The sequence below is a fragment of the Bactrocera latifrons genome, unplaced genomic scaffold (genome assembly GCF_001853355.1).
Source record: "Bactrocera latifrons isolate USDA-ARS-PBARC rearing strain unplaced genomic scaffold, ASM185335v1 scaffold_137, whole genome shotgun sequence".
Lineage (NCBI taxonomy): Eukaryota > Metazoa > Arthropoda > Insecta > Diptera > Tephritidae > Bactrocera > Bactrocera latifrons.
Window position 1 is genome coordinate 582,845 of NW_017534819.1, and position 26,357 is coordinate 609,201.

Sequence of the window (26,357 nt, forward strand, 5' to 3'; positions counted from 1 at the left end):
GAATATGCTTACATATTTCACCTTCACCACACAAGTTTTTCGCTTTCTTTGCTTTCCGATCGCTGGAGGTTACCTGGTGCAATAGCTCTCGGAGTTGTTGTTTTGTGCGCCTCTTATCCTTTATCGACTTAAGTTTATTTTATTTTATTCTATTTTGTTTCTTGTTGTATTTCGCGTAACGTCTTTACCTTAAGTTTTGTATGCCCGCTGTTGTTGTATACTATACCACATCAGACACTCGGCGCTCCAACAATACCTGGCCAAGTTATGAAGTTCTTCCATTCATTGCAGCGTCTTGGCTTGGCGTTTCGTGCCTTTTGGCGTCAAGTGCCTGAAAATGAGCTTTCAAGCTTATCGTTTGTCATATTTCACGGAACACTAAATTCAGCTTCGGTTAAAAAGCCAGCAATATCAGCTCTTTATGGCAGCGCAGTGTGAGGCACAGTGTCATGGAACAAATGAAATTTAGCAGTTTATGTTCTTAAAAAGGAAAGAGTAAATTAACGAAATTAATGAAGCATTGAAGTGGTTTGTATTGTACATTATGTTGTCTTTGAATGTTGCTGTTTATTCAAAATATATGATATAGAAGATAGTGACATGATAATAGATCAGGCGAATACGAAGAGAAGCTCATCAGAAAAAAATAGTAGGTATAAAAGTATATATTCAATATAAAGGCTGAACCATTTCGAGGTTTCCTTCTTTTTTAAGGAAAAAACACAGGAACTTCAAATGAAAAGGGGAATGTTCGTTATTCGAAAGAACAGTCTTTGGCATTTATTTTTTCAAGAAATATTGGCCGCGGTTACGTTTCAGATGGTCTACTTATTGAGTCCAATTTTCGAGCGAGCATTTCGGCTGGTTAGGCGTGATGTTTTGCTCTAAAGCTTGAATCAGTGAGATTATCCACATAGACTTTAGACTCTACATATGATGCCCAATCGATGGGCTCAAAACGTGGCCGAAGTGTACTCTCAATAAATCCATTGCTTGATGAGATGTGTGGAAAGTGGCGACGAAATTACATCTTGTTGAAAACAAATGTCGCCAAGATTCGAGTTCAGGCATCGGTTAAAATGGCGCGATAGCGGTCGCCATTGACGGTTACGTTCTCACCGGTATCATTTTTGATTCCATCGGCCCACAAATCACACTAAACCGTCGCATTTTTGGATAAAATGGCAGCTCTTGAATCTCTTCAGAACGGTCAAATTTCAAATTCTTCAATTTAGATTGTTTTCATATCTATTGAGCCAGAAATTGGCCTAATCGCTGAACAAAACTTTGCTCGAAAACGTCGGATCTTCTTGGAACTCTTCAAGAGTCCATAGAACGCAGCGAGTCGCTTGCGAAGGTCGAGCGGCTTCAGCTCTTGCACAAGCTGTATTTTTTACGTCTTCAATTTAAGATATCGACGTAAAATGCACCAAGTCCTTTCATACGTCAATCCGAGTTGCTGCGACCGGTGCGGAATCCGAGTGTCCACGGTCTTCGTGTAGCTACGGATGCTATAGTTATAACCTGAACAGGGTATATAAATTTTGCCACGAAGTCCGAGCCGAGTATTTCACAAATCTTTTAATTTCTCAAAACGTTGTTTAACAGAAACAGAAGAGCCCTTAATGGGATCTAGATATCACCGAAAAATGGGACATAAAAAATATCCTTTACTTCTATTCCTCAGACCAGTGTACTATAAGCGATTCCCAGCAATGTTACCTAGAAGCTGAATTGGTTCTCATAAACTAATTTTACTGCGTAAACAATCTATTAGCAATTTCTATAGCAAAATTTATACAAGAAAAAAAATTTTATAGCGATTTTTAGGTAAGTCTTCCACAAAATAAAATTTTTGTTAAAACCGCCTCAGAAATCAAGCCACTGACAGCCAACGTGCATTATCGCCTTGATCTCCGAGTTAAATCCCTTCAAAATGAACAAAGTGCACCACCTGTTGTTCTCATTGTTGTAGTTTTGCAGCGAAGTTTAGTTGATACAGGACTTACAAAACTCCTTTCCAAATCCACTGCACACGATGGTACCTATACTACGACTCCCCCTACCGCTGCACAAACCAATGACTGCCACGAGCAACGCTTCCGAATTCCTTTGATCGCTTTGAACTGTGTAAAATGTTTTGCGGTGCGATTATTGAGCTGGAAAATAAATCGATTGGTTATCTACGTACTTATCCGTGCATGTTTAGCAAGTATCCTTTGTAAGTGGCACAGCGAAAAGCAGCAACCAGCAAGCAGCAGCGATAGCAACAGCAGTAACAACAACACTGCTAATTTTAAAGTAAGTTAACTTGTTGTTGCTAGCTAAATTTCGATTGATTATGGTAACAAATCGGCAAGGGCTCTTACTTACAAATGCATAATGTATGTGTGTGTATGTATAAATGTGTGTGTGTTTGTGTGTGTGTGTGTGTATGTGTATTGGGCTGATATCTGTTGGTAAGTAAATTTCTGAGTTGTTGAGATGAAATGTAGTCGAGCAATTTGTGATTTATGAACTTTGCACTAACAACAACAACMACAGAAACCACAAACAATAACAGCAACCGCCACACAATTGTGCCACATCAGGCAGGCAACAAAAGTAGTTTGCAACAGCTGAAGCAGCACCAGCAACAGTGGCAACAGTAGCGTAGGCAGTAGCAACAGCAACAGTAACAGTAACAATAACAACAGTCAACAATTTGTAAGTGGAAATTTGTGAGCTGACTCGCTTAATTTGATTTTGCAACTTATGCAATTGACTGAACGAGCGGAAGTGTGGAAGGGCAAGGCAAGCTGGTGTGAGTTCCCGAATTGGGTGAGAGGCGTTGTTGCTTCGAGCGCATGAACAGGCGAGTGAGTATGTGAGCGAGTTGGCGAATGAGTTTTGCTTTTACTTAGCACTAATTCAATTTATTTGCCAGTCTAGCCAACCAACCAACCAACCACCACCAGCTGGGGCAACTTTTCGGCAGCAACGTTCGAACACGCACACACACACAAACGTACATGCTCATATATTGAATATCAACAATGGCAAGAGCGACAACAACAATGACACTGGTAGTAACTGGCTGGCTTGAGTGGCAACAGCAGTCAAGTGGCACACAATTTTGCCAAGTTACCTTGACAACGCCACGGCACCCGAAAATATTTCTATATCAAATTTATTGTTTTCGACTTGCTTACAAAGTTTGCTGCAGCAACAATGCTTGAGTTTTAATCATTGACGGTAAATTGTCAGCTAGTCAGTCAGGCAAATGCATTTAGACATGACAACCTGGAGGAGAAATACAACTACACCAATATACTATACACACATAGGCTTATTTATGAGTACACTTATGCACATATAAATATATTGGGTTTAAAGACGTACATTAACTCTCGGCATGAATATGTATTCAGATTTCAATTATTTAGCTTGATGTCTTAATATTAATTGTGCAATATTAAAATTTTATGTTTCAGCAGATTGTTAAGCTGGCGCAGTCAGAATGCCTACTAAAGACTCAAGTTTACATTTATTATAATAACCTCATGTTTAAGTCACATACATGTATGCCATTTTGAAGCTCTGGCAGTTAGTTTTATACTATTACTATTACTACGCATTTAAATACTATAAAAAATATGAATTTTTTGCATTTAAATAAATAATGAGGCTCCGACATCCATCGTACGCTGAGTAGAGAAATCGCTTAGAAAGTCGCTGTATTATATTCAACCACTCTTAGTCGCTTAGTTTTTGAGCTATTCTTTTTTCTCCAAAAATGCTCAATAAATAGAAATATCTGGAGCACTAGCTAGTATGCCGCCCATAGCCATTCAGGGAGACGAATTCGCGAGATCATATGCGCAAATGACGGAAGTCAAAAAAGGAAGGAGGGAAAGATGAGCATAATTATATGGCAGCAACGGTGGCAAACTTCAACCAAAGGACGGCGGACCCACGGACTTATGCCTGACATCCATACATGGATAACTAGACAACATGGGTACCTGGATTACCACTTTACCCAAATATTAAACGGGCATGGGTGCTACAGAAGATATTTATACAAATTTCAAAATGACGTCAGTCCATATTGTTTGACGCGTACTTCATTCATGGAAAACTCTGTTTTATCATTGTCCTCGGTTTCTAAACATAAGGGAGAAGTTAGAAACTACACTGGGCCGTAGTTTAACGGTGGAAAATTTTACTGCATTTATGTGTCATTCCTCTGACAAGGAAAATGCTGTTCGCGAAGGGGCAACTTTCATCATGACTAAATTAACACAGTTTCAGCAGAACAGGAGTCAATCCGTCAGTGCTATACAGGAGACATAAATCTTGTCACTCTCACGAAGAAATAACTTATTTGGTGGTTCCGTCTTTCTTTTCTTTGGTATATAATGATATACAATCTTACCAAAATTAACCACGATTGGTCCATTTAAACTGCACAAACCGAATTGGTACATTTAGATATATTAGAAAGAGCTGCATGTGTTTTTGTTTCTGTTTGTTCACAAAGATTTTGTTTGGCGACTTTTACCATGAATATGAATTCCAGTGGCACAAAGCAATCAGTGAAAGTCGTTGAAACATCGAAAAATTAGCCCCTGAGAGTCGTCCATCCACATATGGATGATGCCACCATAAAATTCAAAGAAATAGTATTATAAAATCCTTTGTTGGCATCAGAAAGAAGCGGAGGAAATCAACAGAACTTTTCGATCGACTTTTGCTCAATGTTTTGGAGGGAAACGTCACATAGACAGACTCGTACGAAAAAAACCTTACCCTTTCGCTAAAACGAAGTCTAGTAGAGGTCGCAAAGAATATGTTCGACAATTTAGCTAAGGATTCTACATGTATTAAACGCATTAATACTGTAGACGGGACGTGGATTTATGAATATGATGTTGAAACCATGCTGCCATCTAGCGGAGACCGCTTTAGAAATGAATCGAAACTTAAAAAACCAAAAAAACTAAAAAAGAAACAGTGTGTGGAAAACTGGATGTCTGTTGGCATGCCCTTGTAAAGCGTTCTCACCACAGACAAACCTTGTTTGCTAATTTAATTTAAAAGAAAAATATCAAATAATTCCCAAGATTACAAAAGATCTTGAAAATTAATTTATTTTTATTGTCAGAGGATCATACCATGAAAACAACCTTTAGCCATTAATTAGAAACCAGGGGTCACAAAATGGTGGATTATAAAGTACAAGGATTGTATGTAACTTTTTATTGTTTTCTGCTACTTTTCAGTCTTTTTCGAACGATTTCCATTACACTCTCTTTAGATGCATTATTGAGTTTACAAATAAAGTTAAAAGCAGTGATAAACATGAATTTTGAATTTTGAAAAACTTCTGTTCTTTAAATTTAACGAATATACGTACTACAGAAATTTTCATAATTTTCCTTCATAATCTCTGAACCATTTGAGTAAATGTACGTCACCGGCTGTCAGTTAATTAGTACTATATTGAAAATAGTAAACCAAGTAACTTGATATAATTTGATTCCTTAATTTTATAACGCATTTAAAATGGCATTTCATTTCATGAATTTTGATAGTTTAATCAAGTAAATCCTTATTTCGGTCATAAATAAATCAATAAATACACTAATATCTACCTGAATTCAGGAATGATTTGACGAATACACATACACATAAATGTTTGTGTTCAAATACTTATTTATATGTAAATTTGTCATTTTGTCTGTCACTTAAATACTACTTCATTTACATAATAATAGTGATTTATAAATTTATTGCATTTATTGCATGTGGTTAGCAGTGCTTAATTGAATACTCAGCCATTTGTTTGCCGAGTTTTCTGTAATTATGCAGATATACAAGTGTGTTTGCGTGTGTAATTATGAATTCCATTACCTGTGCGACGCAGATTACATCTTGCTAATTGTAATGATTATTTTGTGGCAGATTGTGGCAAAGGCAGGTAGCCTTTAAATGTTTGTTAGTCTATATTACAAATCTTAATTATTAAACAGAAGATGAGCGAACTTGAAGTGACTTCGTTAAGCTTTGATTTTCAAGTGTGCTCATAGTTTTATTTCAATATTTCAGATTTGAGATTGATATTTCAAGTTGAGCAATAAAAATCGTATATAAGATAAACAAATTGGAAATTGATAAATTTAATGTCATTGCCATTCAGTCAACTTAAGCTCATGATAATGGCTAGGCGGAGAGATTTTATTATTCTCTTTATACCACATTTTACCAAAAGGGTATTTAAGTCAGAAAATGCAAGTCTACAAAGATTACTACACTAGAAGTACAGGATCTCACTATAATTTATGCCTACAACGATATTTCTCTTTGTGAATAAATTATTGAAACTTCGTCAAATATGTAGTTCTTATGACAAATATTTTCTTATATGTATCTGACAAAATTATACGAATATATAGTAAGAAACTGCTTTGTAACTTTCTCGTTACAAAAAATATTAATTTCATAAACGACGTGGGATCCAAGTGGCGAGTGCGACGACAATTTGTTTGATGACAGTAGATACTTCGTCTTGTTCTCGTTCACTACCAGACCCATTTGCTTCGATTCCTTACATATTCTGAAGAAAACAGAACTAACGGCGCGGTTGTTGAATCCACTGATATCAATCCTTCGGCGTACTTCAGCAGCTGTACACTTTTAAGGGAGATGGTACACTGTCTATTTAGTTCCGCAGCTTGAATAATTTTCTCCAAGAGTAAATTAAAGAAGTCCCATGAAAGGGTCTTGTCTGAAACCTCTTTTGGTGTCGAACGGCTGAAAGAGCTTTTGGTATTGCTCAACGTCCGTTTACACAACCGCATTAGTTTTGCGAACTAGCTCTTCAGCTATATTTTTGAGTTCTTGGGGACTTATCGACCTTGTAAATAAACGCTATGAACATGAAATATCACTCGAAAATCGTTGAAAGTATAGAATTTTGACTTGATGTCTAAAACCCTTGAAGACCTCAACTAAAATTAACTCAGCGAATATTTGAGTAACTCCCCTACAAAACAACTCTGTCGACAAACAAATAAAAAAGGACACTTTTACACACTAAAACTAAAGTCACGGCACTTGTAAATTTTCCCATGCGAGCGATCATTTTATTATGAAGAGGGAACATAAAGATTATTGGCGATATTGCAATATAATCCAATGGGATTTTTACGGCTGAAAGTAAAGTGCTCATTATGCGCGACTACATGTAGCATACTTACGAGCGCTAAGAAGTTATTATTGCAAGTCATAACACAAACATTTATTGAATATTTATGGGATGGAACGATTGAAAAGAATACCATACAACTGACGACGATTGATGGTACGAGTATTCTTTTGCTTAGCATGATGTGGGAGGGAAGTGATGAACCAAAGTTTATAAAAGTGTTGCATATGCCAAGGCGCGCGCTAGTCCGCTCCGTCTGCTAGTGTTTTTGTTGTCACCACACACACATACTGGCGCAATCACATTGCCAGCGCATAAATAAACTCAAAGCAAACAAAACGTGCAATGAAACGTTTAAGGAACAAAGAGTCATAAGTAGCGCCACATGTATGTATATGTGTGTGTTGGTGTGGCATAACTAAGTGTGTAAATATGTACTTTAGTGCGCGTCTATTGAAATTGCAATGCAAATGCATGTGCGAAAGTGGCCACCTGAGAAATCAGACGAAGTGACTGTCGCAAATTGATTGAGGAACACTCATTGCTTATATCAATGTATGTATGGGTGTGTTTGTGAGTGTGTGTATGTTGGTGAGCATACCAAGCGGTCGCTAGCGTTAATGCTTGTGTGGCAAGAAATCGCTTGTTTGTTGTTAGCTTGCCTGTTTTTTTTTTTGTGCTGCCAATATCGTTTTCGTTGTTGTTGTGCTCATAATAGCTGTGCTGCTTTTGATTTTGCTGCATGACACGCTGAAAAACGCTACCAACACGACTGGCATTCGCCTTACAATGCGCTGCGATTCTCAAGCGCCCAACTTGTTTTCGATTTATGCAATTGTATGCCGTTGTTGTTGTACAACAAAGCGCTGTATTGAACTGAAATTGAATATAATATAGCGAACAACAATTCTTAAAGCGAGAAATTTGGTTCGCGGGCGATAGAAGTAGCTTTAGAAATATACACACATGCATACTTTCGTTTATGGGAGTACATACACCAGCACATAAGATGGCGCGCTGATGCTCGTGAGAAAACCGGCAACTGTCTGCTACAAATTAGAACCAAAGCGACAACTGCCGCCGCCAATGCTTTGACTCAAAGCAATACACCCCCATTGACGTTTGCGATAGCGAATTAAAAAGCAGCTTATTTTTTATTCCCGTTTTAATTTGCAACATGCATACTTAGGCACCTCAACCCCTCCGCACACATACGAGGAGCAGCAAACAACAAGTTAACAACATAAAGCGCCCACAATGCGAAAGAACTGCGGAAAAATAGCWAGAGGGAGAGATTTGTGAAAAATAATAAAAAAAAAAGTCGACGATTAAGGCAGTGACCACTGCATATGTATGCCGCGGCATGCAAATCCATGCAGCTTGAGTGCTTTTACTATTTACATACGGCATGCATATGTACATATGTATGAATATATGTATAAATGTATGTGCGTTTGTAGAAGTGTCCACTACGACCATTAAATTACGATAAGATTCATCTTTATTGTGGTTCGCCGTACGACCAGCGTACAATGGCCCAACATGGCAAACGCTCTCCACATTTCAATTCTATGCTCCATTTTTTACAGCAGTCGACTCCAAGCACTGTGATAATGGCGACTGTATGCGCTATAAATTTGAAAAGTTGTGATAAAAAAACGCATAAAAAATTTTATTTTACTCAGGCTGCAAAGCAAATAAAAATTTACAAATTCAAATATGTGGCTTGCCGTATGAACCCTGCACCGCAAGTACTTTAAATTGTAAATGCTGAAAGCAGTTAATGCCGGGAATGGTAATAGTGGTGATTAGGATCAGCTTAAAGCATTTTTAGTAGCGCCGTAAAGTCCAGATTCGTTACGTGGAAGTCTAGCACATTCAACACTCTCAAGTACGGCGGCAAGGCAGTGTACAGGAAGTAAGGCGTTACTAAGAGTTTTGCATTTCGATTTGTCAAGCCAAGTGTTAAATTGTTCATGAAATTGGAAATCAAAAAAGTATACAAAATGTAAGAATTGCTTTCAATGGTTTTGTATTTGTACCAAACTTAGGCGGTACAACGAAAATTTTTAAATATTTTAAAGATATAGTGATGAAATCAGAAATGACTGATGAAGGGGCGCCAAAATCCTGTGCATCGCATTACGTCAGAGAATGTTCTGAGAAGCGATAAGACAGTATATGTTGACAGTATATAGATGGGATGGCTGCCGGAAAGCAGCTGCATGTATAGTTGATTCCTGGATACACGAGCATGCCGGCAAAAGAAATAGCTGATGAATATCACCACGCTAAAAGTGATATTTGTCTGGCTACCGAACTAGTACAGGAAATACTCAAGTCGAAAAACACGAATTTAGTGAGATGAACTGTCGTAAGGACATGAAGGATCGCCAAGATCAGTCTTATTCTCCAATATTTGTTTAAAATTAAATATTTTTGCACACTCATTCAAATAAAAGCATGCTGTCTAGCACAACACCTCCTTTTTTATGACGACCACAGCAAACGCATTAAGGATTACGATTTAAGGGCATGCACCTGGAATGTTCGCTCCCTTAATTGGAAAAGATCCACCTCCCCGCTGATTGATGTAATCGTACGATGGACGGGACAAGAACTGAGAGGAGTACGAAGACGGTGGCTGAACCAAAGCGAAGTTCTTCCACATATCGTTGATTCGCACGAGGAGACTCCCTATCGTGCGAATAGAGAAAATAATTCGAACTGCAGAGCTGAATCGAGAAAGCCAAACACTCCAGCTCCGAAAGTATTCGACGCAGTACCCGCAGGGGGAAGGAAGAGGTTGAACTCCTCACCTCCTCCTGAAACCAGGTGGAGAAGGGCCTGACTACACTTGGAATATCCAATTGGCGCCAAACTGCGAAAAGGATGAACGACTGGCGCGCTGTTGTAAATTCGGCTATAACCGTATAACCGCTTAAGCGGTATCTACCAATACAGAAGAAGAAGATTCTACCACAGAATGAGAACAAAACCATAATACTCACCAGTAAAAATAACAAACACAAGTATTCCATACTTTTTTTTAACCTGCCAAGGTTTTTTGTCCCTCATTAACCAATTACTTGCGCAATAGGAGAGTAATTACTTAGGTGCCTTCAAAATCGTAAACACCTCATTGTCGACACATCAACACTTCGCTTAATCACAAAAATGCACATATTGTACAATCATATACCTACACAAGCGTAGATGTATGTGTGACATGCATAAACCCGCCATAAAAAAATTACTTTTGTGTGGTCATGAACGGACTGCGCACCGTCGACCCCATATGACACGTCATATTCCATCAGCACTGACTCACTGGCTTTTCTAGTATCTACGAGCATTAACTCGCCAACTCGCCCAATGTGCCGTTACAATTCGTACTCAACATGCATTTTACGATGTTGAAGACAATAAAATTTTATTATCTAAGAAATCACTCTGGCAGTGTTTCAGTTGCAAGCCGCGCATGCAGTTGAGTTTTCGTGAATATACCCTAAGTCCCGAAGTGAGGGGTTGACAGGCGTCCGTGTCGTAGCGGTAATGTTGCAGAGCGATTAGCGTGTGGCGCAAAAATTTACTGTCCTCTGTGGCAGGGGATGAGATGAGATCGCAGCGACGAGTATTGACTACCCTTTGTTATTCCACGAATTTGTTTTGTTTTTCATTTACTTTTCATTTAGTTCTTGCCCATTTTTGTTTACGTTCTCGCTTTATGTCGAGTTGTTAGTACTTTTTATATTTCTTCATTTCCTTAGCTGAGATTTTCTTAAGCCACAAGAGCAAATATGTTTGGAAGCACATATGTACATATACAACTATACATGTGGGTGTTTGTGGCAACACACACGCACACAAATTGAACACTTGCACTTTATGCGACTGAACCCCCTTACATGACGCTGTCCTCTGCCACACCGAGTTTACGATCTTCATATGTGTTGTGCCTGTAGTATATGTGTGTATATGTGTGTGTATGCGAACATTCTCAAACAAAGCTGATAGTCCTTTGGCCCTTGATTGTTATCCACACATAGTGTCGCCCTCGTCCGTCCACTGAGTGCGCCATGCCTTCCTTTCCTTGCCACCGTCAGGGCCATTGCAATTACTTATGTGGCAAGCGAGGCAAACAAACGCCTCTGTTTGTCTTTACATTTTATATATGAGTATGTAGACATGTGTGAGCGCGCTTGGATGTGTGTAAGTGTGTCTAAACATGCACTTGTTTTGGTGTAATGGAATATAAGCACATTGTAAATTGGTTTGTAATTTTCGGGATTAACAAAGACATGCCACTTGCCACACAGACCCTGCATATATGCAACATATGGCGCAACATATTCAACCCCACATTGTTTTTATTGTTTTTGCAATTGCAAGTGTTCTCTGGTATTTTATTGCATTCTCAACTGCCTGTTGTTCTTCGGGTGCTTAGTTTAAAGTGAATGCGAACACTTGCAAGCGAAAGTTAAGGCTCTACAACAATAACAATATGATATTTGTGTTCTCTAAGAACCCAATATGTGGCCATAGATTTGACCAGCCAACAAGATGTTGTCGATAACGTCTTAAAACACGAACCTAATTTACTTTCCAGAAAGAGAAATATTTCAATTCAACACACACAAACACACATACATGGATAAGTATGTATGAAAAAGTTGAATTGTTTGGGTGGTTCGAAAGTTAAAGAGGGTGCTGCATGTTAATTTTAAAATTGCAATTTCCATTTATTACGTCCTGAGTTCGAATTCCAGCCGAACTTATAGTCCCTGTGTCTCTAAAAGCAATATCAAGCTTCCGAGTATATTTCTGACACAATAAAAATACATTAGACGTTGAGGAGGCCGTTAAAAATATTTAAAATAACGGAAAATCTTGTACAATTGGCACAAGTGATAAATTAAAATTATTTGTTAAACAGCGGTTGGAAAATTTTGTCTCACCCGTCTTATAGCTCCGGCCCTGCGAATTCTGACTATCATTTGTTTCTGTCGATGGCACACCCCGGATTGGATTAGATTATCAAATATCATAGAATACTTTGAATAATCCTAAATCCGATAACTGAACGATAAGGAATTTGAACTTTTATATTTAAAGGCTGAAAGTAAAATACTTTCAATATATAAAGAACGCTTTAAAGATTGTCACTCAATTCTTTAAACGCGCTTTTCTCGAAAATATGTTTTTGAAGACGGTTGGCAAGACTTTTCGAGAACTACTCAACTGATCTTCATGAAATTTTACACAGGTTTTTGAGACGCAACTTCGATTACAACTATTGAAAAAAAAAAATAATATTTCGCGAAATTTTCATTTTTTTTTGTAATTATGTCTGTTAAAAACCAAATTTTCCATTTTTTTCTCTTCATCCAAATTCTAAGTTAAGATTTTAACTATAACTCGTATGTTTAACTTTAGATGACCCTGTAAGGAGTTGTCCCGCCAGCGCGGGGGTCATCGGAAATAGTGTTGCTGTGGCCGAGTTTAAAATATTTTTTCCCCAAGAATTTCATAATTTCTTTGTTAATAATTTATGTTTGTAACAATAAAAAATTCTGATAAAATAAATATTTCGATTTTTATATGAGGGAAAGATGTTGAAAAAAGGCTGTTTTCTACCCGAAGAAACCCATGTAAAACCTTAATAAAAATGATATCGAAACGGAGCTTGCGTATTTGTTTTTCTTCAATTTTTATGAATATACTTACTTTATGAAATGTCGTTAAAATATTATTAAGTATATATTTATATAACAAATAAGTACAATATTGCATTATTATTTATTTTTTTATTTCATTTTTCCACATTTAACTATTTGTTTTTTCGAACCTCTTTTTATGCTTTTGCATGGATTTGCATATGCTTTTGTTTAATCGCCCAAATGTATGCAACAACAGTCAACCCTTCAGCTTACAAACTCGGCGAGCATAACATACAACAGCCAAGTACATGCATATTAGCGCACACACATAGCCATGCACATGTGGACCAATGCAGAAATTTTCAATATTAGGGGAGTTGATTGGCAGTACCCATTATAAACATGTCGCCTGCCACAATTTTGTGTAGCTAATAAAAAGTCCACACAATTTGCGACAAGCCGGAAATAACTCACACCAAGCACATGCATAAATGTGAGTACGCCAGTATGTGTGCACGCATAATAAATAGTATACAAAGATAAATTTGTGAAGAGAGAGCAAGTGGTTGCATGTACACATATATATATTACTGTAAATATAAGTAAGGAGCGTGTTGGGACAAACGGCGGCCCAAGCAGCGGAAATTGCATGCATGCGTCAAATTCTCACAAGTCGCCGCGAAGCAGAGTGGGGCTACGAAGTTTCGTTTGGTAAAACATTTTCGAAAGCATTTGTGGCAATTTATATTGGGACAGCATTAGGCGGTGGGGTTGGTGTCTAAAGTCGGTTTGCACCCTTAAACTTGACGTTTGTTGGTTTAATTAAGAATTTTATTAATGGCCTAGGCCGAGTTAAACGATCAAAACAAGTAGCGAAGTGGGAGTCATTAATGGAACTACACTTACATGTGGTCTACCTTAAGACAAAATATGAGAACACACAAGCATTAGTATGGACTTTCAACGCTAAACTTTAATTAGTATCTTAATTAGTTTTATTAATTAAGCTTTTTGGTATCACAAAAGTATTTGGCTGACTTGAACAGGAAAAAGTTTTCAACTACCTCATAATGAGTATACATTTGCTAAATAGTTTAAGTTTTTATGGCGCTTATAGGAGAGTTGCTTGTAGAGCCATCTTCTAAGCATATAATCTGCTACTTTAATGCCAGCTGCTGTATAATTTCTTCTGCCGCAACCGCTGCTGCACTAAAACTGCCTACTAACCGCTATTCTTCTTCAACTTTCTTTCTCTTTTTATGCTGAGCTTCGGGTTTCCAACAGGGATTGATTGCTGTATAGGAGTAGTCGCTGCAACAATGTTGCCACCATTGCGGCACACCAGTATGTGCCAATGCCCGTTTCGACGCGCTGGAAAGTGCTCACGGCCCGTCCGCGTCCCGTATTGCAGAGCGACTTTTCACAGCACGAGGTGCAGGCGTACAGCTTCGTGCGCTCACCGATCACGATGCAGCCGGCCTCACAGGTCACAGCGCAGCGTCGATCCAGCGACCACATTTTCGGTGCGCTAGTGGAATTCTCCGTGCTGGTTGTGTATGAGAAGCGCTTCACCTGCAAGCAAAACGAAAAAAAAAAATGTATTAATGCTCAGATTTTCTTGGCAGTCACCTATGCCACACCGCACTCACCATGCAAATGAACTCCTCACCCTTGCATTTGCGTATGAAATTTGTTAGATTGCGCGTCATGACATCCACGCATGCCTCGCCATGGTCCATCGTATCACATTCATAGCAGGAGAGATCATTAACGCGTTCCGTGGCCGCTTGCGTACGATGCACTGTATTCGAAATCGATTGTCCATCAGCTGTGTGAAGTAAAAATTCGCACAAAGCTCATATTTCCCGTTATGTGTTTATTGATTTTTTCTAGTTGCAGCCAGCTGCATGCCTACCTGATTGCATCGCTCCCAACGCCAGCCAAAGCATGTATATTGCTATTTTCTGTTTGTGCGACATCTCTAAAGGAGTTCATAAGATGCTCCAGATATGTTTCAAATTTGATTTATCGTCTAATCACTTTTAACTTGGAATTTTCTGTGAAAATTCTCTGAAACAGCTTCCGATTTAGCTTTTGTATTATTTACACTTGTAGTGACAAGCTCAACCACATTGGGTATGGGGTAGAAAGAACGAAGCCAGCAAATGTCATGGGAAGTGGAAATGTGTGAAGGACATGCGCACTAAGAACTCAGTGACTACATGAGAAGGGTTCTTAACGGAAATTTGAAAAGCGTAGTAATTTTCACCAGCAACTCATTAGGAATATTTCTTAATTCTGAATTTGTTTTACTTCTAGCTCGAAAATAAAAAAAAACTGAATAAACGAAGTGATATATATCTATTAACAGTTATAACTTCGAAATCGTAGATAATTTCGTCAATCTTGGAACCAGTATTAAACCAAGATTTATGATCTTTTGCGCATTGGCAGCGGCGAATACCGCAGTCGATGGAACGTTGAACTGTAGGAGATATATGACGATATTGACGTAATTCAACGAATTAGGAGACAGCGGCTATGCTGGCAAGGGCATGTCGTTCCAATGGATGAAAACACTCCAACTCTGAATGTATTCAACGCAGTACTCGGCTATAACCGCGTAAATGGTGTATACGCCAATAAAGAAGAAGAAGAGAATAAACGAGTATCATTGGGTTTTATCCATTTTATACCAATAAGAACTTTAAGTTGGAGGAACTGGAGACTTCAAAATTTTTTCACAACTTTATCGAGGAGTAAAAAACATTACCGATTAACTTCCGTAGTAGTGTCGACCGTAAAAAACTTGCTAAGAACATATGTTCCTATCATCAGGGGTCTTCTTAGACTTTGTATGAGTCTTTCAAATCAAAGCAACACTATATATCGAATTAGAATTCTTATGGATTGATTGGGAAACTGCTATACCGGACTGCTCTTATAGAAACAACTGTTCCCGGATTGTATAACGGACGTTCATTATGTCTTCACAAATGTCGGTAAAGGCTAATGGAATAAGGCAAAGGTTTCAAGCGACCACACAAAAATGTGCTTTTATGTTGTTCTTAAGCTGTTCGAGATGAGAAAGCCAAGCTTTATATAAACGCCGTTGTTCCTTCAGTAAAAAAACTTTCCGATATTTTCATACAATTGTTTATGATATCTTGATTTATTTTTGACCCTAGACTAAAGACTCACAGACTTATTTAWATATATATATTATATACAAAACTATATTTCTAAATAGTAGTTTATGTAGTTTAATCAACTTGTCCACACTTGTCTTTAGCTTTCGAGTCCGTTTCTTCTAATACAATCTCAAATACTGCAGCGCTTGCCGACTCTGTATGGGATACAGTTCACCGACATTGAACATCAAATCGACAATATGTGTGGGTCGCAACATGCGCCAAGGCATAAATTTCATAGTTTTCTTATCGCAGTGAGGGTCATGGTCAATCTCCACCGGCAGTGGCACTTCGTTGAATAACAGACGACCGTCGACGGCGCGTTGCAAAGTACACGGCAAACCGATTTGATCGGCCAGGGCTTTAAAAAGAATTGCGCGCTCGAACTGGCAACCAGTGTGTATCATGCCAATAGGTATGAAGTTGCAATGCAGCGCACGAGCTATGTCATACAAGTGGCACTTGACAGTGTGATTGGAGCACTCTTCGGTGGTGTTGAGATCCAGGCGTTTAAGGTTACTGCAGAGTGCAGCCTCTACTATCTCGGCGATAACTTTGGCACGCTTGGCCAAGTTATCGAAGTCAATACAGCGACTCATTTTCGCAGGATTTTGCATTAAACCATATTTCTATGAGATCGAAGATGTGAGATTGATAGTTATAAGAATGCGAGAGGTTTGTAAAAGTATTCCAGTACTCACTTCTAATTCTTCATTTAGCAAATCCAGTATACGCGGTAGTTCGCTATCACCTGGCTTACGGCAGTAGCACCAGATACCCGCAACGTCGGGACGCTCATCCAAAGGAAAACATTCTATTGGTACTTCTATAATCAGATCTGGTGGTGATTCCTTGCGCTCGAAATTCACAACTAAAATCGGATGTAACGGCGAAACATCCTCTTTGAGAATGTTTTGAAAAACACGAAAATCATCGAACTTCCTTTTGGAGACAAGAAAGTCATTGCCAGCAGTGCTGTCCGTAAAACCGAGATGGTTGCGTATGCAAAACTTAAGACTTGGGCACTTGGAAAGTATAGCCTCGATGGCAGGTCCCCAAGTGGACACACACATAGCCAGACGCTGATTCAAAATAAGACTAAAATTACCAAAAAAAAGTAAATATAAAACGAATATGGGTATGTACGTAGAGGGAGCTTACACTTCTAAAACACCCGCCTCGATGTATTCATGCACCATCTCGGGAAAACGTGCAGTTTGCATAATGAAATTCGTTACTGAGGTTTTAACCAGATTCGAGAGAGACTTCAGACCGCGCTTCATGGACGGTGCGATGTAGCGTGAGAGTAGAACGGTACGTACCGCCGCCTCATCAGCCAAGGTGCAGAGACAGCGGAAAATGTTGTTCACCAGTATGGCCGTGGCGAAGGAGTTCTGCATAGAAGTATATAAAGTCAAGTTAGACGAATACGATCAGCTGTGAGTAGAGACAAATATTGAGAGCGCACCTTCAGCATGAGCGCAATATTCATGCTGAGCAGTGTTGATTCACCCAAAATTTCACGATAGTCCTCATTTTGTGCCAAATGCTCGATGATATTTAGCAGCGATAATAAAAAGTCAATAGAAAGATCCTGTGGCTGTTGACCAAATATACGACCCAGAACCAGAGAAATTTGTAGCGCCAATAACTGGTGCGCCGTGTCATGGAAAGCGAAGCGCAGTAAATTGCCAATCAAATCGGCAGCCTGTTCGCGAGTGCGTATATCGATGCCAGGTTGTGAAATGATGGCTAAAGAAGAGACGTATAAAAGGAAAATGAAGTTAAAAAGCCGTCGAAGGAAATATAAACTAGCTTCTAGAAATATAAACTACTTTCATACATGCCAAACGCTCTATCACGCCCGCTTCATAAAACTGTAATATGCGATTGGCCGCATTCGGGTTCTTCATCATGCGATTCAAACCAGCTATCACATAGGGCGCTGGGCCATACGCATCCACTTGCAATAGACAGTCCAGGAATAGATCCGTCACATTTGCCTCGTAAATGCGCTGTAAGAAGTGCTCATATTGGGCGTTCTCGGCAAAGATCCAAATCACCTTACACTTCACACTCGCCGCATACTCCAGCAAATGAGCGCCCACATTCTGCATAATGCGTTCGAAGAAATTATGCTCGAAAAAGAGTTGTGTCATCTTCTCAGTGCGCATTGCCGTGGCCAATGCCTCGATGGCTTCGTTGCCGTGATCGGTAATGGCGTAATCGCAAAATAGTTGCGTCAATTGCTGTAGTGTAAATACACAACGACTTACGTCGGCGAATGTGGACTTATCGCTCGTGTCCACAATGAGATCTTTGACGATCTTCAGCGCCGCGCTGCGTATGTCTACAAATTCGTTTAAGATATCGCAAAGCACACGATCGATTGGAAATGTTGGCAATGTGCTGAACGCCAGCAATTTTTCGGCATCCAACAGCAGCAGCATTTTGTGTATGGCCTCGAAGGATTGCCATAAGATGTCCGGATTTTCGGTGCTTGAAACCTGCATGAAGAACTTCTCTAGAAAATCACTCTTTTGTAGCATTTCATTTGCCACTTGCGGATCTTGCAGGCACTTATTTATGATCACCGTTAAATATTCCAGACTAAAATCATCCACTTCCATTAAATACGCCTCCAAACATACTCCTAAAATAAAAATCACTCTTGCTGGCTCCAAATCACGCAACACATCCATGCTCTCAACGAGCGTACAAGCCAAGTATGTGGCAAAACGTCGGATCATTACCGCTTCGGATGTCATATAGAACTTCTTCTCCAATAACAAATCGAGCAGTTTCAATCTTTTGAGTTCCTCCACATTTTCGTTCTGCTTGCGTGCATATTCGGTGATGTTCTTAAACACGGTTACGAGCACTGCGTCCTCCTGTGAGTTGAGCAACAACAACGCTGTTTCGATCGCTTGTACAGGGACGATCACCTCCTTGAAAGACTCGTTCTCCTTTTTGGCACGGTCGGAGTATGAGGAGCGCGAAGTGTAAATGCTCTTTGGTTTTTTCTTGTGCATTATCTAATTCAAATACGTTTTTTTTTATCAAAATATACGCACAAATGTTTTCTAAAAATAAAAAATTTCAATTTTTTTGTGCTGCTCTTGGTTTTTTGTTGTCTGCTCGACGAAACTAAAATTTTGTGCGAGCAATGAAATTGGAATAAGTTTTTATGGCGTGAACAATATTCAACAAAAACTATGAAAAACGGTTTAGAGGTGAAAAATCGTAACATCGAAATTCCTTAAGTTTATTCATAACACTCTTATGTGTATTACGAAGAATAAATATTATAAGACAAGGTCTAACAGAAGGTTTCGAGAGCGAAGCATACTCTCGTAGGACCCAAGGATGTGATCTAATAGCTCATATCCAGAGCATACTGATTTTATGAAGGGAATACTTCACAGCCTGCTGCACAGCAGTGAAAGTGTATCTGGAGATGACGAACTCGATTCCCCAATCGATGACGATGGATTATATGTCCGTTGGCCGACTATGAAGAGGGTCAAATATCAATTACCCGTCTGAAGAAGAACAGAGGGGCAGGTGCCGATGGATTACCGATAAGATGCATGCATCAACTTCTTGGTAGAATACAATTGGACGAAAGCATGCCGCGCCCTATCCACAAAAAGGTGGACCCCACAATTTTCTTGGCTAATATAATTCCATATATCACATATAAGGTCACACCGAGAGTTATGTGTGAAAGACCAAAGCCCACTGTCACCGAACTGATTGGACCTTATCAGTGTGGTTTTAGACCTGGGAGATCTACTATCGACCAGATTTTGACACTGCGCCAAATCTTAGGAAATACCCATAAAACGATGGTCGAAACACACCACATCTTCGTAGACTTTATAGCCGCCTTCGATAGCCCGAAAAGAGCTGCCTCTATGCCGTTATGTCTGAATTTGGCATTCCCAGAGAGCAAAAAAAAAAAAAAACAGTAAATAGGTTCAATCTTCTACAGCTGCTTTCGTTCACCAAGGTTATTGATATCATTGACCACAACAACCGCGTCGTTAGCTCTGCTTTCTCAAGACTGGATAAGGAAGCGAAGCGTAACTCGAATATCTCCTGTCATCAACATCGCATTCGTCACTTGGCATCACTGCTGGCAGTCATAACTTCGAAGTCGTAGATAGTTTCTTCCATCTTGGAACCAGAACCAACCACAGGGTCTGCCTCGAAATCCAACGCAGAATATGTCTTGCCAACAGGTTCCACTTCGGACTAAGTGGACAAAGTACAAGTAGAGGCATGGACGATGACAATGATGAGTGGACGTTACGAGTTTTCGAGAGAACGATTTTGCGGAACATTTATGGTCCTTTGCGCGTTGGTCACGGGGAATGACGCATTTTATGGAACTGTGATCTGTATAAGATATACGACGACATTGACATAGTTCAGCGAATTAAGAGATAGCGCATACTCTGGCTAGGTCTTTTGGTCCGAATGGATGAAAACACTCCAGCTGTAAAAATATTCGACGCAGTGCCCAGAGGAAATAGAGAAGAGGAAGACCTCCACCTCTTTGGAGGTACCTAGTGGAGAAGGACCTGGCTACGCCTGGAATACCCAATTAGCGCCACTTAGCGAAAAGAAGAAACAAACGGCGCGCTGTTGTCAACTCTGCTATAACCTCGTAAGCGGTTTCTACGCCAGTAAAGAAGAAGAAGAAGTTTAGTAATTAAATTATTGATTTTATTTGTATTATTTGTTATGTACCATATTGTATATAAATGGGATGGTTAGATTACAATTTCAATAGGTAAATTGGAAAATATCGCAAGACAACAGATAAGCCAATAAACCACTTTTTTAGATATATGTATRTATATATATTATATTTAATATATTTTGTATTAAATTATATGAATTTGTAAATATTTATGTATGTATGTTTGTGTGCGTGTGTGTGTGTGTGGGTGTGGGTGTATGAGTGTATAATAAAATATCTTGTATTACAAATGCGGAGTATTCGATTTCTTCTGAATTGGCATTAATATTAATCGTTTATTTTTAGTGTTATTCATATATGTATGTATATAAATATCCGTTTGTATAGTGAATGTTTGTGGGTAAATGTATATAGTTGTATGTAAATATGTATGTAATAAATTGTACACTTAAAGAGCTAGAGGCGTATAAAGACGCGCTAAGGAATTTGAAACAGACTAAAGTATTAAAAATGTTATTGTATGTATGTATATGTATAGTCAGTTTAAAGTGTTAACTTAATCTTAAGAGTAAAAATATAGATGTGTTGACAATATTAAAATTATTAGTGAAATGCAATACAACGAATGCAATAAGTACTTTTCATGAGATACACACTTGCAGTCGAGCTGTGCTACAATGGCATAAGAATATGTATGTCTGTATGCATGTATAGGTATACAAATATTCAAATTGCTCATAAGCCAAGGCACATATGGAGATTTCCTCGGTGTTCGTGTTTTCTATTTCATTGACATCCGGCAACATCTGATACAGAGCTGATTCAGCGGCGCATTAATGCGAAAAGGCACTGACTGGCTTTTGTTTACAGTTTTTGTTTTTCTTTTGCTTAAAGATTAATTTGCATTTTGTATGACACATGCGTGTGTAAGAATGCTTTTGCTGGCACTTCTACAGTTTTCCGTTTTTTTTTTTTCCTTAAAATAAAATTTTATTACTTTTACAAGGGATACAAAATATATGAGCCTAATCGTTTTCTTTCGAGCAAAAAGTAATCACAATCAATTTTTAGTATTCGCAAATTTCAAAAAAAAAATCAACGTAAAAATGTATTTTTGTTTCGAATTCTTAACTCTAATTTCGTGGCGCTTGTCGGTTGAACTTAAAGTTTCAATTTGTTAAATTAGCATTTATTGGTTTTTAGCTTCAGCGCCGTTGTGTGTAAGTCCCAGTCGTATTTCTGTAAGGCCTCCACGGTGGCGGCCAGACTCAGTTCTTTTGCGGGTAAAATGTTTTGTAGCTTAATGATTTTGATCGCTTTATGCACATCCCAGTCGATGAATTCGAGTGATTGTAGGCAACGTGTCGGCTCGACAATCTGAAAAGCAGGTAAGGAGAGGATTTTTGAAAGTGCTCCCATTGAAAACAAAAAACCAAAAAACTTATTTATTGCTACTCACATTCTTGCCGAGAACTTTCACCATTATGCGCACCTCATCCGAGTCCACGCCACGTTCGCAGCCCTTCGGCTTTTTGTTGGAAAACTCCAGCAGATCTTCGCAGCTCACCGAGTTCGAGTCTTTTAGACGCGCAGCGGCTGCCGCAAAGTACTCCGTTTCGGTTTGGGGACGTGCCGTTGTTGTGGCAATGGAGGAAGCACGCGCTACTTTGTGTACTTTGTTGGTGACGCTAGAACCAGAATTACTGGCTGCAATGGTAGTGCCAGACGGCTTCTTATCCATGGCCAGATCGACGGATTCGCGCACTTTTTTAAAGAGCGCATTGCCGGCGAGCTCGTTGTCGGCTGTCAGGTTACACTTGCCGTTCTTCTCTCTGATAACTGCAGCCTCCGCCGCTGGTGCTGTTACAACTTTTGGCGTTGTCGCGACTTCAGCGGCAGGGCAGGCTAACGTTATGGTGGCTGTGGTGACCACAGAGGCTGCTGGCTTAATATCCGTTGTTGTATTTGTTGTTGTAGTCAACGTCGCAGCTGCTGCGGACGCTTGTGGCTTTGTGTTGGCAATAGTTGACACCACTGTTGTTGTGGTTGACTTTGCTGCCACCGAGTTCTGTTGCAGCTTTAGGTTCCTTTCGATGTCCAGATTGCGCAGCTCATCTTCATTCACGTATAAGCCGCACATTTTGTTCGTGTCGAAATCTACCGTCTTATCTTTGCGGTAGTGCTCTTTTTGTATGGAGAAATTGTAGAAACCATCCGTCACATCGGGTGACTGCAACACATTGCCCTTGTCGTAGTCGGCTTCCAGTATCGATTCGAAATGCAACGAAGCGGAGTCAGTGGTATTCACGGTCGAACCACTTTCCGCATCGGCTAATTTGTCCAGGTTCTGATAGGTGTGGCCGTCGCTGGAGTGACGTTGTGACGCGTGCTTTGTTAATGGCGTCTCTGCCGACGCCACTATTGGTGACGCCGTTGTGGTCGCTTTTTTAGTTGTCAACTTCGATTGCGCAGTATGCGGCGTTGTTGGCGCACGCTGCATCACGCCGTTGCTAAGTGTCAGCGCTGTGACCGGCTTGATGCCATCCTCCGTGGGCGTTGTCTCCGTCACCATATTTAATGTGCGCTGCAGACCGTTCACCGGTATTATAAGCGGATATTTGCGTACATGCCGCTTGACATTGGTCTTAATGTGCTTTTTGCCTTCACGCGAGGGCAGCGGTATGGGATTTGTTGTGTCGTCAGCGGGCGTTGTGGCTGTTGTTGCCGGTGGCGGGTTTGTATTAGCGCTCTCGGGAAATTTATAGAATGTATTCGTTAAGTAGCTGGGGCTTTCGCAGGGTGAACCGCCGCCGCCGTTACCGTCCCCATTGCAGTTCGGCGACGTTGCAGTCTGCTCGCTGGACTCACTTGTGTCGCAGCCATTAACTAAACGCGCACCAGTGGTGCCATCCAGTTTTTTTGCGCGCCCAGCAGCGCCGCGTGTAGGCAATGTCATTGGCCGCGGCGCATTGTGCAGTGGTACCACAATTTGGTCGCCATTGTCCCGACAAGTAATGCTGCGCGCAGGTTCATTGCGCTCTTGCAGATGCATGGAGCGCCGCGGCAATGTTTTTGCGGTGGTCAATTCGAATTCGTTCGTGTCCAGATGCCTTAGCAAGGTGGCTGCGGGACTGAGGCCCATACCTAGACCAGCGCCAAGTGAGGATTTGCGCTCAATCAAACTGTTGTAAGCTTCGCGACCCTCCTCGCCAATAATAGCCTGTAATGATATGGAAATATTGACGGGGATTGAAGGGCGAAAATTAAAAGCRAAATAAATGAAAAATAAATAAAAACAAATATACRTAAATAAAAGAGAAGAAATATATTTTATAGGAAAAATATTGTAAAAAAATATTCATAAAAAATATTTATAATAAATATTTAAAAAAAAAAATGCTTATAAAAAATATTAAAAAAAATATTTATAAGAAAAAATATTACGTGCAAAAACACTATTAAAACCAACACAGATTATACAGAAATCATCAAAAACAAAAAAAAAATTTCATGTCACTTTGAAAAGTAAGGTTCATAGTTGAGAACCACTGATACTTTATTTGTAAAAATTGGCTCTTTCATTTCCATATACTTCCATTTCTTCAGCGTCAATTTTGACTTTCTATCTGTACCTTTCGTCTGCGTTCAACTCAATAACATCTTTACCCGCCTATAACTTTTAATCCGTGCTCTTTCTTTCATAATCAAAATGTTTAGATAGGCTGCCTTTATATTTCGGGATGTGGCAACTCTAGTGTTGCAATCTGGCCACTCACAACTTTATCACAAATTTTGACATTTTTGATGTTATACATACTCAGAACTTTTTGACTGTGGGCGCTATTTGTATTGTTTACAAAAACTTAAAATATTCTTCACGATCAAAAACTGGAATTAAATCGAGATTATCTTTTATGACTTTTCACGTGGATTAACGCAGAAAGAGTGCATAGATGAACTTAATTATATTTTTGACAATGAAGCTCAAACAAGGACCAGTTCTCGATTGTATGGCGAAGGTCGAGGTCGTAGATCACTCCAATACGAATCTCGAGAAGGTCGTTCAAAATCAGTTGCTGTTTCGGAAATTATTGATTCTGTGCAAGGTCGTCTTGTGATCTATCGTGAGATTGAGACAACTATAGGCATTAATGGGACCAGCGTGCATCCAATATTACATGATCATTTCATTGTAGAAAATCATTTCACGTTGAATTCTACACAATTTGTCGATCGCTCAAAGTGAGGCTCGTGTCGACTGGTCGAAATGTTCCCACAACAGTCAGGTCTACGTAATCGGAAAGGACCTTGATTTTTATTCGGCCAATCATCAGGAATGTAAAAAAAAATACGAACACGGTGCTTTGAAAAACGTCTATGACAACGTAACAGGTGGTGAATCGTTGATTTATACGTATGAGCCGGCAAGTAAACAGCCGTCGACTGCATGGGTGTTTCCAGATGAGCTGAATCCGACAAAAGTTGTTCGCGCACGAAAACTTCCTAGCAACCTAGCTGGGCGGTTGATGCGTTCAAAACGCATTTTTTTGGAAGAACCTCAATCAGAATGTCAAAAGTGTATAGAACCTAATATTTTGAAAAACAATCAAGGGATTTTAGCGCGGCATAGAAGAAAAGTTATTTAAGAGGTTACGTGGGTGTACGGGTATGAAAAAATCGATTTTTATTGTCATATTAAATTCTAGAATGTTGCCTAAATCTTCAAGTAAGTAATACGTTCGGCAACCTTGATAACTTGCGCGCTCGAGGCGAGCTAAGCTAAATGCGCCGTCGGTGTTTTTGAAGTCGGTTGCCAAGACTCAGAAGTACTCAACCGATCTTTAAGAAAATCACAGGTCTTTGAGATACAATTCTTAAAGACTTGGATGAAGGATTTATTTTTTCGATTACAACTATTTATGAAGATATTTTTGTAAAAATGTCTGCCAAAAATCCAACTTTCAGTTTTTTCCCCTTTTTCCAAGTTTAAAACAACGGCAAACAATCCCGAACATTAGCAGCTTTAACCAATAATATTTTAGTAAAATAAACAAATTTTCTTGTATAGAAATACAATAATATTTTATTTATTTGCTTCTGGTAGTTTTAATTCCTTCATTATTGTTGTTGTTAATTCATATTTTTGTTGTATTTTGTAGATGTCAAATTGCGAACAACCGAACACGTTTTTGAACTGCATGCACTGAATTCCTGTACTATCTTGTTTCAATATTTCAATTGTTTCAACTATGTGTTAATTTGTTACGTTAATCTCACATTTGTTTCAATTTTTGTTTTTAATTTATTTTGAACATTTTAATTAATGCCGAAAGTTAGCAACATTTTGATTCAACAGAACGTTCCAACAGTTTTGTTTGATTTTCATTAGTTTTGAAATATATAATTTTTCTTTTTATCTTTTTTTCTTATAGTTTTGTGTATAATAAACATGTTTAGCGTATAAGTAAGTATCTATGTATGTATGTATAATATTAGTTTGATTATGTGTTTAGGCGTTTCTTAAGTTTTTTGGTTTTTAAATCTCATAATTTAATAGAATAGAAATGCAGCTGACTTCTGTTTTAAATTTCTTATTTTTTATTTAATTT

General features: G+C 39.1%; 3 protein-coding genes across 3 annotated transcripts in view; all 3 read right to left on the bottom strand.

The window, feature by feature from the left end:
• Positions 1–13,821: 13,821 nt before the first annotated feature.
• Positions 13,822–14,967, bottom strand: LOC108965210. The gene is made up of 3 exons (XM_018927446.1): positions 14,765–14,967; positions 14,499–14,677; positions 13,822–14,421 (listed from the first exon to the last, which is right to left on the bottom strand). Exons 1-3 carry the CDS (start codon positions 14,826–14,828, stop codon positions 14,107–14,109), a joined length of 558 nt encoding a protein of 185 aa, XP_018782991.1. The 5' UTR covers positions 14,829–14,967; the 3' UTR covers positions 13,822–14,106.
• Positions 14,968–16,111: 1,144 nt separating this feature from the next.
• Positions 16,112–19,072, bottom strand: LOC108965209. Its single transcript, XM_018927444.1, has 5 exons — positions 17,884–19,072; positions 17,509–17,792; positions 17,202–17,434; positions 16,742–17,138; positions 16,112–16,669 (listed from the first exon to the last, which is right to left on the bottom strand). Exons 1-5 carry the CDS (start codon positions 19,070–19,072, stop codon positions 16,160–16,162), a joined length of 2,613 nt encoding a protein of 870 aa, XP_018782989.1. The 3' UTR covers positions 16,112–16,159.
• A 2,639-nt stretch (positions 19,073–21,711) lies between these two features.
• The window catches only part of LOC108965225 (tyrosine-protein kinase PR2), a 15,976-nt gene continuing 11,330 nt past the window's right edge, over positions 21,712–26,357 (bottom strand). Inside the window, exons 11-12 of the mRNA XM_018927473.1 lie at positions 22,208–23,968; positions 21,712–22,125 (exon numbers count right to left, since the gene is read on the bottom strand). Coding sequence (XP_018783018.1) covers positions 21,931–22,125; positions 22,208–23,968 — 1,956 coding nt within the window. The 3' untranslated portion in view covers positions 21,712–21,930. The remainder of the gene's footprint in view (positions 22,126–22,207; positions 23,969–26,357) is intronic.

Coding starts and splice junctions, on each gene's coding strand:
- LOC108965210 (XM_018927446.1), bottom strand. CDS start 14,828: ATGTCGCACAAACAGAAAATAGCAATATACATGCTTTGGCTGGCGTTG. Junction 14,678..14,764: donor GTTGGGAGCGATGCAATCAG/GTAGGCATGCAG, acceptor TACTTCACACAG/CTGATGGACAATCGATTTCG. Junction 14,422..14,498: donor GTGAGGAGTTCATTTGCATG/GTGAGTGCGGTG, acceptor TTTTGCTTGCAG/GTGAAGCGCTTCTCATACAC.
- LOC108965209 (XM_018927444.1), bottom strand. CDS start 19,072: ATGCACAAGAAAAAACCAAAGAGCATTTACACTTCGCGCTCCTCATAC. Junction 17,435..17,508: donor ATATTGCGCTCATGCTGAAG/GTGCGCTCTCAA, acceptor ACTTCTATGCAG/AACTCCTTCGCCACGGCCAT. Junction 17,139..17,201: donor GAGGCGGGTGTTTTAGAAGT/GTAAGCTCCCTC, acceptor TGGTAATTTTAG/TCTTATTTTGAATCAGCGTC.